Genomic DNA, 13,459 nt, shown 5'->3' with positions numbered 1-13,459 from the left:
TCTCTTTTTCCTCTTAAATAAAAAAACAAAAAACAAAACAAAACAAAACAAAAAAAACAAAAACACACACCAGAGCTGATGTCCCTCTTGACTTCACACAAGGAAAGGAAAAAACCAAAATAAACCTTGTGCTTCTTCTCCCCTCTACAGGTGGGTGAGGTGCTGCCAGGCCAACAGGGTAGAGGATGGCTAGTTCCCTTCTGCTTCTTGTCTTCCATGGCTTCTTTCTCGCTTCCTTCTGGGGATGGGCTGCCCATGGTCCTCACCGCCCGCCCCCCTCAGGGAGGAAAAGCATAGTACAAGAGGCTCAACCCTTCTGTGGTCCCCTGTAATCCGCATAAGCTTATGGATTTAAAAAATTCTAAGTCCACTTTAATTTTTCTGGATTGCTGGTTGTTGGATCACATTTTAAAGAAAATAGAAAACTACCATGTCACTCCTCCAGGGCTAGAATGAATGACCCTGTGGGGCCAGCAGGCTCAGAGCCCCCATTTCAAGCTGTTGTGCTGTCTCTGCTCAGCCCCTTCTGTCTGTTCCATCTTCCATTGTTAGAATTTCAGAGACAGTTATGTCTGTCCCCACTCACTCCTGCATTGACCCATCTATTTCTCCCTCTACCCATCCCACTGATGGGTATTGGGCATCTTTCTGCAGGAGAGACAATCACTTCTACAGGAGATGATCTCATACCTATGAAGGAATGAAATCATCTGAGATAGAGATGGTAGCAGAGAAAGAGAGAGAAACGAGACAGAGAGACAGAGAGAGGAAGGATAGCAGAAGCTTGAGCATGAACATAATGCTGGCTACCCAAGGTGCTCTTTCTCTGCCTCTCTGGAGTGTTGTGCAGACTTTGGGGAGTCCAGCCTGCATTTCCTGAGGCCAGAGCATGTGCTGTGGACAGGTTTCAGCACAAAGCCTGGATTTTGACCAGTCCTCAACCACTGGCCATCAAAATGGGGGGGGGGGGAGAAAGATGTGGGAGGAGCTCTTTAGTAAGCCAGGGACTTTTTCAGGGTCACTGGGCAATCATAGTCTCTTGGGTGAAAGTGAAGTCCAGCATAAGCCTTTAGGGTTTAGGAGCACATTATTTTCCCTTAAAAATTGGACATAAATTGTTTGTTTCAGTTGCATGTCTGACTTTGAGTGTATTCCTCACATCTGTCACAGAGTTGAGAGAATTCTGTAGCATTTGCTTTTAATTGTTTTGGTACCTGAGTTTGTAACATACAACTTAGAGGACATGTTTTTGCAGATGGGTTGAAAGGAGGGTGGTCATTGTGAGTGAGTATATGTTTACAAAGAGCTTATATGATTGGCCTTAACTTTACTAAAAAGGAACACAAAGAGAACAAAGCAAAAACACCATTTGGAATGAGACTACTTTTGTACATTACCAAGAATGCAAGTCGAGTGGATAGATTAAAAAGCAATTCTCTCCAGTTAATAGATATGGCACAACATTATGTGTTTCATTTGCAAATTATTCTCCTCCTTACAGTTTACTTGTAGAAGGCAGAACTGTTGGAGTATTAGAGCTGTAAAATGTGCTCTAGGTGACAGAATAAAGTTGGTGTTAGAGAAACAGCAGACAATGTTCTTGAATGAGACCACTGACCTTGCAGTGAGTGGGGAATAAGCTTGGCCTGTTTTGACAAAGAGATCTTTTCATGCTTAAGGCAAGATGCTGTTTAGTTATGTGTGGCCTATGCAGAAACAGGAACTTGGTTGGTTTGTGCTTTGGACAAATAAAGGGTTTTTAAAAAGCAGATCAGTGAGAAGTGGAGAAGTGCCTCGTTGTTTTATGTCTTCAGAGCCGGGACTGTCCCTGTGTGGAGAGGTCACAGGAGATGCTGGGGGTTAATGGGTATGTGAGGCTGCTGCCTTGTGGGTATACAATCTCAGGCAGAAGAGAACAGATCCACCTTCGCAATTGAGTCATGAAAAGCAAAATGATGTGAACTAAGTGGGGCTGGTTTTTTTATACCTTTGCCAGATGCCTCCACAGCTATTGCCACTGCTAATTTCAACCAGTACAGAGGCCCTTCCTTGTCCTTTGCTTGGTGTCGAGCTCATAAGTAATTAAGCTACAAATTTGTTCTCATGTTAAAGAGCTTGGCTTTTCTTCCTGAAGTTCAGATTTTCCCTCTTAAAACTAAAGCTACATGCACTGAAGAGACCTTCTTTCTTATTGACCATTTAATGCAGATAAATTGCAAATGGAAAGGTGCTCAGCAAAATGAATGCCACAGCTGTTAGCTTCATCAATGGGAGCTCACAGTTTGCAAGCACCCATTACACATCTCTGCAACTCTCTCTATTCTCTGGTCTTTGAATAATTTATCTGCAGGAAACCCAAATTGCCAAGGGCCACTTTAACCTACCAGAGTGCTTGCTAATTTCCTTGGGAAAACTGACTCAAAAATAGCTATAGCTTTCATTTCAACTGAACGCAGGCACCCAGCAATCAGATGCATCAGCTCCATTGTGTGGCCTGCGACGCAAGGCGCTGCACAGTCCACATTTGAAGGCGCATAAACGTAATGAAGTCCCTTTGACACCTGCTCCTCTCTTCACTTTAAATATGAGCCATTGGTCCATGGGGAACCTCTGCTTTAAAAATAGAAATTATAGCAATTGTCTTCTGTTCTATGGGACGGCTATAATAAATGCATAGCTTCTAGCCCTGTGCTCCACAGCCTGGAGCTGACAGGTTGCATGGATTACCCACGTTTTGATTTTTCCCTCCTTAACAAATTGCATAAATCATTGAATGTTCATTTGCTGGATGGTGGTGGCTTACTTTGCAAATTTCATCCTACGAAGTAAAGGAATTCCTTTTTTTTCTTCCCAGGTGGTAGTGTAGACATTTGTTTCTTGTTGACTTTTAGGACTTAAAGCCCTATTTACGGCAGGGGCCTCTGGGCCCTCTTCTCGTCTTCTTTGCTTTCTTTCTCCTAGGATTTCTTCCCCTTCTTCCTGCCTACTCTTGATCGTCTCTCACACATAGCTCGGTGACACTCATGAGTTCAGCCTTTTCCTTCTTGACCTTAAGAATTAGTGCTATAGCCCAGGCCAGCTTGTTCTCTTCCTGGCATGGTACACCTGACTTGCTCAGTCTTACTCCCTGGAAAACGGTTGTTTTGTACACCACAGAGTGAGCCAGGATTTCACCTTCAAATTTGCTGTGGTGATGAAGGATGGGGCTTCTGTGTGATGGCCTTCAGCCCCAGCCAGGTCTTTGTGTGACTGTCACCCTCTGAGGGCTCTTCCTTTTCCCCTAGTAGAGCCATGTGTGGCCAGTACCCCATGGAGGCTGGTCAGGTGTAAGTGGTGTAGTGGCTGGAAACGTGATGGGCTCAGGTAGGATAGCCAAACCCCTGAGGTCATGTGGCTGGGGCTTCCTTAGGCTGCCGGTTTCCTATACTATGACCCTGGAGTGTCAGGGGCATTAATACCTCTGCTGAGTGGTAAAGGAGAGCCAGGCCCAGTACAGGTAAGGCTGACTTTGCTCCATGGGAAGTGGACAACCCTGGTGCTGAGCACCTACTTGGCCAGGTGAGTAGCAGATATTGCTCCCCATTGTGCCAGGAGGCCCTTGTTACCAAAGGCCAGGTGTTGGGAGTGGAGGAGGTCAGGCTCTGTGCTTTGGCTCTTGTGGGCTCACGTGAACCTGTGTCAGAAAGGTAGACTTGCTGCTTGTCATCCCACTTTTGTCAATGTGGGCCACAAATTCATCTTTATTGTCCAGAGCCAGAGAATCATTGTGTGGTTCTGGACATGCTGATTGTGGCTTTTTGTTAACTCATAGTTGCTTTTTTCTTGCAGATGAGCTTAGAAAGTGATGATAAGAGAGCCCGTACACGGTCCAAGGCCCTCCGAGGTGAGTGTCACTGCCCAGCCTGAGTTCCTGGCATTGGTATTCCTTCTTGGAAGTGCTTAGTGCCAACCTCCCCACCTGTCCTTAGGGGAAAAATCCCACACCAAATACTCAAATGCCTGGGGTGCCATCGCTCATACAGGAGACCTGGGGCCTCTGCATCCTTTTTCATCCTCAGGGAAGCATCTAAAGGGCTGCTCAGGGCCTTTGGCCCAGACAAACCTGCCAGAGACAGAGACATGGAGACAAATGTAGCTCCATAGAGTGGGTACTGAAAAACTCGTCCTTTTGTTTAGAAGTGAATGGCCATTGGCCTGTCATTGTCAAGTTCCCTCCCAGAGACAGGCCTTGATGCTGGAAGAGGTTGTTGGGTGGAACTGGCAATAGGGTGAGAAAGAAGGCGGCCCATGCTCGCTCTGTTATCACTGAACCTGACTACCTTAGCCGGAGTGCTTCCTGCCATGCTGTACACAGCGTGCTCAGGACCTCAAGGATGCCTTCTCTGGTTGGACCTCTTGTATCTTTGCAGCCAGTACTTGTCTCTGGGGAGGCAGACACTGGCCCACTTGTCCTCTGACCACCTTGATCTGGTGGGTAACATTTCCTGCCTAATGCTGACATTAATTTGCAGAGAGAGAGAGAGAGAGAGAGAGAGAGAGAGAGAGAGAGAGATTGCCTGGTCTTTGAGGGTGCAGCGGATCAGGTCCACTCTGCAAAATTTCCAGGGGAGGATCTAGGTCAAACATGTGGCTGAGGAAGCAGCTTTCTCCCCTGACTTTGGAGGACATTATTTAATATGTCCCATATATGTTTTCCTGTTTTTCTCTTTTTTCTTACTCAGGACCCCCAGAAACCACAGGTGCAGACCTCAGGTAAGAAAGTCCTCCTGTTAGCACCAGATACCACCTTGTTCCTGGAGATACTCTAAATATCCCTGTGAGCCCCGAATTTCTCTGAGGAGGATGTCTCTCTCTGTGCTGTGCCTTTGCTATGTGCACCTCAGCTAGCCCATACTTAGCTCTATACTAGCCCCACCACACCACCATGAATAGTATACCATCCTCATGTCAGGGACCTAGGCAGTGGTCACCACCAGGATCTGAATGTCACTGTGATCCCCAAGACAGCAGCAAGATGATTTCTTAGTATGCTTCACAAATGCTTGTTTTCAGCCACATTTGGGAAATAGGGTCTTCACAGATCCAGGATGCACATAGTGCTCTCTAGTACAGGTGCTCTAACAGTGGCTGGGTGCAGCTGGCGTTTCTGTGGTGTTTCCTATACTTGCTTAGGGGTACAGATTTCTTGGAAGCTGTATACCATGCCCACAGGTGCTCATGTGGCTCATAATTGGCCACTGATGTTTACATGAATTCAAGGGTACACATGCATGCTCATAGGTGAACCTGATTAAATTGTGAGGTTCAAGGCTGATGTCTGTACTACTGCAACTGCGGAGGCCCAGGCTGGGTCTCATGGCGGCTCCCTTGGTTGCTGGGTCTTGGGTGTTTCTAGCTTCTTGCCCCAGAATGACCTTGCCAATTTCATCCACTTGGGCTCACAGGTCTCTCAACCTTGGAAACTGGGTGGCAAGGTTCTGGCCCACCTGGCTGGGGACCAAGACTTAGAGCTGGGCTGGAAAAATTGCTTGAAGCATGTGATGTGTTTTGGGGGCAGAGCCAGAGCCCCACAGGCCTCCATGGCAGCTGTTGTCTAATTGCCTGATTAACTCAGTGATTAATCGACTAATTGGGACCTCAGCTTCAAATCCTCAATAACAAGGAGCTTTTTGTGAAAAGTCCCAAAGCTAGTTCTTGAGAGAGTGAAAGCAAGTGTAGGCCTGGATTTTATAGTAGATTGGCCAGGGGCAGCAGTGATTCCTCTGTCTGGAAAAGAACTGCAGTAAAATCTTTCCTGCACCTTTCCTCCTCCCCGGCCTGCTACAGTTCTTCCTCTCTCCTTCACTGCCTTTTTATTTCCTCCCTCTCCCTCCTCTTTCCCTCTCCTTTTCCGTTTTTCTTTCTTTCTTTTTTTGTGGCCTCAGGGGATCAAACCTAGGTGCACTCTATCACAGAGCTATATATCCCCAGCTTCTTTCACATTTTAATTTGAGACAGAGTTTTACTAAGTTGCTTAGGTTTGCCTATACTTCTTATACTTCTGCCTCAGCCTCCCAAGTACAGTAGCTGGGATTATAGATCTGTGCCATCATGCCTGGCTTTTCTTTTCTGTTAACACACCGAAAATCAGGACTAGGAGCAGACATGGCATCCTATAGCGAAACAGCGCTTCATCAGAGCCCCTGTCCCTCATGGCTGCTGCTATACTTGTGAGAGTGGGAGCTGGCTCATAAATGGTTCTGGGTTTACTTGAAGCAGTCAGTAAATGTGGCTTTCACGACCAACTGGCTCCATGGTTTTTGCAGTCAGGCCACAGTCAATCACAGCAGAAATCATTTGGGTGCAGATGAGAGTGATGTCCTTTCCTGGGTCCCAGGAGCTGCCCACATCTGCCAGCCTTCACAGGCTCAAAGAAAATGTACTATATTTTAGGAAATCTGGATCCCGGTTAGGAGCTGAGACCCTTAGCAACAATCCTGTTAAAACAGGTCCTTTACCCTGGCCAGGGAGGTCTGGAGCCTCCCAGGTAGACTTTTACAGCTTCCCTGTCTTGCTGGTGTGCAGTGACATGAGGTAGTGGCAGCTGTGACTTATGGACATGTCTTAGTCCACAAAGGCTGAAACAATGTGGCTTCACATACCATACAGTCTTCTCTGTAGCTGCTTTTATGAGAGGGTTCTTGTGAGCACTGTGGTCTTGCTGCCATGGTTGGAAGGCACAGTTAGTGCCCAAGATTAGAAGTTTCCAAAGCTTCTCAGTTGTTTGGCCACACCAGAAGACAAAATAGTTGAGTGCAAGGGCTTCTAGGGAGTCTTGCTTCTGTCCCCCATATTCTTGCCGGCCCTGGGATAGGAGCTGCCCTTCGCCTAGCCAGCTGCTCCGTCAGGCAGGCGGGTTCTTAGCTCATTGGCCTCCTGGCTTCCCTTCCCTCTGTGGAAACTGGGACCCATACCAGACTGTAGGTCCTGGAGCAGTGTCGACTCCCAGCTGGAGGTGCTGGTTTGGGCCACACAGAGCCTTTCTTGTCTGGCAACCCCAAGTCAGCCTGCCTGGCAGGTACAATATCGCCTGCTGTTCTTGGTATCTGCTGCCTGGCAGGTACTACAGTCTGCTGTCTCGGTATCACAGTACCAGGGACAGACTTGAAGTCCGACTTTGGGCTGGAGACTTGGCCAGATGAACAATAAACATCCTTTAAAGAAGATGCTGTGTGCAGTGGGGACTCAAAGTGTCTTGTCTTCAAAGTCCTGGAAGCCTAGTGGCAAGTGGAGGAGTGTGCTTTGGCAAAAGGAAATGGCCCAGCAGATGCTGGCATAGAAACCTTGCTCTTGTACATAGAGATATGTGATTAAAGACTCAGAGCTGTGTTGAGCCATTCATTTATTTAAGTGGCATGAGCTATTTTGCTAATGTTTAAGCAAACTGCCTGCAGCTGTCCTCTGATAAGCTATTCAGAGACCACCTCCTACCCCTCAGGGTGAGGATTAGGATGGGTCTCAAGCCCCTGATCCTGTTGCCCAAGGTGACCTCTCCTGTTTGTCTCTCCAGCTGTCCCACCCCAGGATGCACAGGCTCAGGACACGTCAGGGGCAAATACTCCAGGCACCGAAGGTAAGAGGCTCCTTGGCTCTTTTACATTTCTGGAAAGGGAGCTCAGGGCCCTTCCCCTGCTCTGGGCCCCTTCATGGATTAAAAACATTCGATTTTTGTCCTTGGTTGCTGAGGCCAGGCTGACCTCTTAGTGATCTCCCATAGGGCTACGTCCCTAGGGTGCTGGCCCTGGGTGAGTCTGGATGAGAGTGTGTCATGAAGGAGCAGCTAGATGGCCTGTCCTGGGCACTTTGGTTTTCCCACTGGAGCTGGTATAAGGACTGGACATGTCCATGTGTCAGTACCCATATCAGGCCTGGTGCCATGTCGAGACCAATGAGCTGCTGCTGTGGTTGTCAGCGTGATCATCTTGTGGGGTCATCTTGATATTAGGGGTTCATCCACCCTGTGGTGCCAGGTTTGTGGGGTGGGGGGAGTATGAAGAGAGAAGAAAAGGCCCCAGGTGAGAGGAAAGGGGCCAAGATCTGATGGGGGTGCATGTGGTTTGACAGGGCAGGATTTGACTGACTGAGTTTGACAGGGCAGTTTGGAGAACAATAAATAGCCTGGCTAGAAGGGCCCAGAAGGGCCCTGAGTCCTGTCTCCAAATACGGTCTTGGCCCACTGTGAGATGGTTTAAAACACAAGCACTTTTAAGTGTATATAATTAGATGTAAAATTTTAAACATAACTAGACACAGAGGAGGAAAGGACCTTGGGAAGTGCTCCCAGGTGTCTGAGGCCTCCCATACCCTGGCTCTGCTCTCTCTATGGCCTGTCCTCCCTTCCTCCCAGTTTACAGAGCTGCCCTCTGGCCAAGAAGAGGAAGCTGGAGGGTCCTGAGGCTGAGCACCTGCTGTCCAAGAGGAAGTCACACCCCCTGAAGTTGGCTCTGGATGAGGGCTATGGTGTGGACAGTGATGGCAGTGAGGATGGTGAGGTGAAGGATGCCTCTGTTTCGGATGAATCGGAAGGAACTCTGGATGAGGCTGAGACTGAGATGTCAGGACAGGAGGAGATTCATCGCCTGGAGCCAGCTGAAGGTGCTTTGTCGCTCTTTCTCCTCCACATAAAGGGTGCTTCAGTGTGGCCCTGGAGAATCACAGCCTGTGAGTGGGAGGGAGTGCATGCCAAGTGAGGGAAAGCCTTCCTGAGAACAAGGCATGTCTTGTCCCTGTGTGTGCTGGTTTCCTGGAAGAGAGGCCTGCACAGACTGCATGGTCTGTGGCATGTGTGAACACTGTACCATGGGAGAGGCAGAAGGCAGGTGCAGAGTTGAGGCTCACTGGTATATGCACAAAGTGTGGTGCTTCCACAGTATGTCTTCATGCATATGGGAAACGCAGACAAATGATGTGGGGCAATGTCTGTGTCCATGAGGGACTGAGATGAACCCCTGCCTGCCTGATCCTATGGGAGCAATGTAGGATTATGCGGTGTTGTCTGCTTGGCTCTGAGATACTTGGGCAGGTGCTGAGGTAGCACCTTGTGTGATGGAGGACCATGAAGTGGGTGTTCAGGGAAGCCAAGAGGAGAGGAGGGGGGCCTGTTGAAGACCTAGCCTTTGGCAAATGGTGACTCCCGAGTCCTAAGGAGGGCTGACTCCTGAGCCCTAAGGAGGGTCTGTGCCATTCCTAAGAGACCTAGCAGACCTATGGATTCCTGGTGGTCTCCCAAAGCTTCTGGAATCAGCTGACTTTGAAGGGTTAATATGTGAGTATGGTTTGTTTTAGAAGCAATCCAAGCTGAATCCTTGTATTCTCCTCTCTGGAATCTGAGTGCATCCACAGCCCAAAGAACCAAGCTGGCCCTGTATTTCAGGTGGAAAAGGTCCCAATCTGCCTGCTCCTTGAGACAAGACCATATAGCTCAGAAGTGCTGGGCTTTATTGGCTCTTGCTGTTGCTGGGAGTGCTGGCCCACTAATCCCACAGACCTTAGTTATTATGGTTAAAAGATTTAAATCTGATTACTTAAAAATATAAATACTTTTCAATTGTGAAATAACTTTTAAAACTCTGATTTGTCCTTTAAACTTTGTTACATAAAATGCAAGTGACCTGATTTGAGGTGTGTAATGGAGGAGCAAAGTAATTCTAGAAAATCAAAGTAAATTTCCGCTTTAAAAGTACAGTGATGGTGTTGGCAAGGAAGCGTAAGCCTATAATTCTAGGGCTCTGAAGATGAGGCAGGAGGGTCATGGGTTGAACCCAGCTTAGGCAATTTAGTGAGCTGGAGATACCCTAACTCCAAATAAAAAACAAAAAGAGATAGAAATATATCTCAGTGTGAAGGCCCTGAATTCAATCCCCAATACTGAAAAAGAAAAAAATGTAGCAGTGGCCCCAGACCTGCTTCTTAAATAAACTCTCCAAGGTCTCTGGGTTTGGATAGAGGGTTGATAGGAACGGCATCCATCCCTGCTTCTGGATTTTCATGTCTCCTGTGCTGTGCTATTAAAAGAGGGCAGTGGGAAAGTGGGGTGGTCTGGCTGATGTAGAGAGCACAGACCTGGAGACATCCTCCAGGTTGTCTTTTAGCTCCATGTGGTATTTCTGATTTTGTGCAGGAAGGAGCCCCATTAAGTCCCACTTTGGATCCAACCCCATCAGCAGCCCCACTGGCTCTTCCAAGGGCAGCTACAGCAGCTACCAGGGAATCATTGCAACTTCTCTCCTAAACTTGGGCCAAATCGCTGAAGAGACCTTGGTTGGGGAGGACTCGGGCCAGGTAGCCAAGTTGGGCCCCAGCATTGTGCACCTGCTTCAGGAGGAAGCTGCAGAGGAGGCCACTAGTGATGAGGGTGAGAAGGATCTTTATATCCAACCAGAGGATGCAGAAGAGGTCATTGAAGTCACCAGTGAGCGTTCCCAGGAGCAATGTTCTCAGTCCATGGAGGTTTTGGCCAGGGAGGGGTCCAGCAAACAGAAAGGTGTCCTGGGCCAAGAGGAGGAGGAAGAGGAGGAAGAAGAAGAGGAAGAGGAAGAAGAGGAGGAAGAAGAGGAAGAGGAGGTAGAGGAGGAAGAGGAAGATGAAGATGAGGAGGAAGAGGAGGAGGGGGAGGAGGCAACTCCGAATGTGCACTTTGAGGAGGATGCTACTCACACTTCTGCCCTGAAAGGCCCTGAGCTCCGTTGCCCAGGATCATCCAGTCCCAAACCTGAGTATTCTGTCATTGTGGAGGTCCGGTCTGATGATGACAAGGATGAGGACATGCACTCCCAGAAGTCAACAATTACAGATGAGTCAGAGATGTATGACATGATGACCCGAGGGAACCTGGGCCTCCTGGAGCAGGCCATCGCCCTGAAGGCTGAGCAAGTCCACACTGTCTGTGAGCCAGGCCGCCCACCTTCTGAGTCAGGCCAACCAGCCCCAGGTGAGCCAGGGAAGGTGGTGAAGCCCCTGGACACAGCACGGAAGAGCTGCTACAGCAAAGGTAGGCTGCAAGTGGCCTGCCCACACGTTCACCCCATCTCGCTACCATACAGGGACCTGCAGTCTTGTCCATGTGTGGAGATGCAGGCCCTCACATGCTTGGGTGCATGGGGAAGGGAAGAAAAGAAGATAAAAGATGAATACACAAATGACTGTGGTCAAAGACTGAGGAAATGGGCCAATGCTGCTTCACGTAGGGTGGATAGATGGAGCCGAAGTTTGTGGGGTGGGAGAGAGGACCGTGGGAGGGTTGGTGGTGATCCAGGCATTGTGCCACCCATCTGTCACTACAACTTGGGCCTAAACCCACAGGTTTCAGAAACCCAAGAAGACTGTGTGATGGCAGACCTGGCACTTTACAGCCTTTGACCCTGGAAAGATGTTTTCTTGTTGGAATCCTTAGGTAGACACAAGGGATGTCTATCTGTCTCTTGCTAATGTATAGATTTGGTCCTAAAGTGTGCAGAGCCTAAGGGTATTGTCCACAGGCCTCCCTGAGAGGCTGATATCCAGGTGAGAGGAGTCAAGTGGGATGCTAAGCAGGGGTTTGGGTCTGGACTGGTGTGGGATAGGGCCAGAGACTGGAGGTCAGGTCTAAGGGCAGGCCCTGAGCAAATGGTCTACTGGGCTCTAAAGGACAGACTGTACTGCTGTCTGCCTGTCTTAAGCATTTCTTTGGCCTGACTGCAGGGCTTGGGCTTTCCCTGAGTAAGAGAGTCACAATGCTGGGGGCCAGGCCTTAGATCGGCTCTTACTTTTCCACCCTCTTGGCCTGGCCTGATGCTTCTATTCTTCTAAAACCAGGGAGCTTCAGTAACCCCAGGCTCTTCTTTCCCTCTCTCAGCCAGGTTCTCTTCTTCATGCCCTTCTATAGCCTGTTCCTTTTGACAGCAGTAGTCACTGCCCTCTTCCTGTCCTGCTCGCACATTGAAGGATTAGCTGACACACAGGAAGAGATAAATGAAGGAAAGCAGGGTACTAATTTAGAAGCTGGAGTTAGGAATCAAACGGGCAGGAGATACATATTGGGGTAGCCCCTGGGAGACACACCTGGATCACGGGGGAGGGAGACGGGAATGAGGAGTGGCCTCAGGCACTACAGCCAGAAGACTAGTGGAGACATGGTGACACACGTTCTGGGAATATAGGTACTAAGGGGACACAGCTGGGGCATAGTTCTCAAGGAGGGCGGGCCTAGAGGACAGCTCTTAAAGGGATACCCTTTCGGGCAACAAGACAGCATGGCTGTTTGGGGGCCCTGACATAAATTGGCTCTACCAGGCTTGGGCATGTAAGGCTATGAGCACCAGGATATGTAGGCTGAAAGTGAGTCACATTCAGGGACAGATGTATGGGGCTGGGTTTGTCAGTATAGACTTTGGGGGACATTGGTTGGGAGCATAAATACTGAGCAACAGTCCAAGGTCCAGGTGCTTGTGAGAGTGTTGATAGACACAGAGACCAGGGACAAAGTGCCTTGCATTCAGGGCTAGATTTTGGGGTCCCAGACTCAGCAGAATATGGACTGCTGAGCACAGCAGGCAGCATTGTCAAGCCATGGAGAATACAAACATCCAGTGGGGTGGGCAGACAGTGGGACTGATGCTGGGGCACGTGAAATGAGAGTCCTTGGCAGAGGCAGGTCCTTAGCACACCTATGCCTGGATGCTTGGGAGTCTGCTCTCCTGCCCTTTTGAATTTGGAGGGACAGAGCTGTGGGTCCTTTTATCTGGAGTCCTTGGCTGAGCCTGCCCTCTTTGGGGGTTCTGTGCTTATTCAGGAGTTTCTCCAAGATTATGGCTGTGCTCTGAGGATCCTTCTTGTCTTTCTGGTTCCCATACTTGAAAGTGATATTCCTGGGCCTTAAGAGTCCAGAAGAGACTTTCTGCCTAGACATTAATTAGTTTTGCCTTCTCGGATAGGCACCTAACCTCTGTCCACCTCATTTTGTTAACTCCCCATGTCTTCTGGCAGAGATGTTCCCAAACACCTTCCCTTCTCTGTTAAGAAGTCTGACCTATCCTGCTATCTGGGGTGGGAGGAACAACTCGGGCTTTGGACCAGCTTCTATAGTATTGTCTCCCTGGCTAACTCCTATCCCTCTTAGGTTCCCTAAGAAGTCTCATTGTCTTCTCTCTGGACAGTTGGCGAGGGTGTGTGAGATCTTCCTGCCTCTTCCTGTCCTTAACCACTAACCAGCCTCCTGGTTCTATGTGATACGTCTTGTATATTCTAGATCCTTCCAGAGCAGAGAAGCGTGAGATCAAGTGTCCAACCCCTGGCTGTGATGGCACTGGGCATGTTACTGGGTTGTACCCTCACCACCGCAGCCTGTCTGGCTGTCCCCACAAGGACAGGATCCCTCCAGAGAGTGAGTAGCTACATGCAGGGTTAGCTTACAATGATATTCTGGCATGTGTGGTATTTGGAG

The 13,459-nt window shown here is 48.9% G+C and overlaps 1 protein-coding gene across 5 annotated transcripts in view; it reads left to right on the top strand.

Annotated features, from left to right (window-relative positions):
- The window catches only part of Myt1 (myelin transcription factor 1), a 58,899-nt gene that overhangs the window by 20,697 nt on the left and 24,743 nt on the right, over positions 1–13,459 (top strand). For all 5 annotated transcript variants that reach the window (XM_063247966.1, XM_023561944.2, XM_003462780.5 and 2 more), the window contains exons 3-8: positions 3,829–3,883; positions 4,722–4,752; positions 7,550–7,612; positions 8,387–8,634; positions 10,160–11,029; positions 13,265–13,399. In XM_063247966.1, coding sequence (XP_063104036.1) covers positions 3,829–3,883; positions 4,722–4,752; positions 7,550–7,612; positions 8,387–8,634; positions 10,160–11,029; positions 13,265–13,399 — 1,402 coding nt within the window. The remainder of the gene's footprint in view (positions 1–3,828; positions 3,884–4,721; positions 4,753–7,549; positions 7,613–8,386; positions 8,635–10,159; positions 11,030–13,264; positions 13,400–13,459) is intronic.

This window comes from Cavia porcellus, unplaced genomic scaffold, assembly GCF_034190915.1.
Source record: "Cavia porcellus strain 051 isolate PalLab524CR breed Dunkin Hartley unplaced genomic scaffold, mCavPor4.1 scaffold_5, whole genome shotgun sequence".
NCBI lineage: Eukaryota > Metazoa > Chordata > Mammalia > Rodentia > Caviidae > Cavia > Cavia porcellus.
This window is presented reverse-complemented; position numbering and strand designations above follow the sequence as displayed.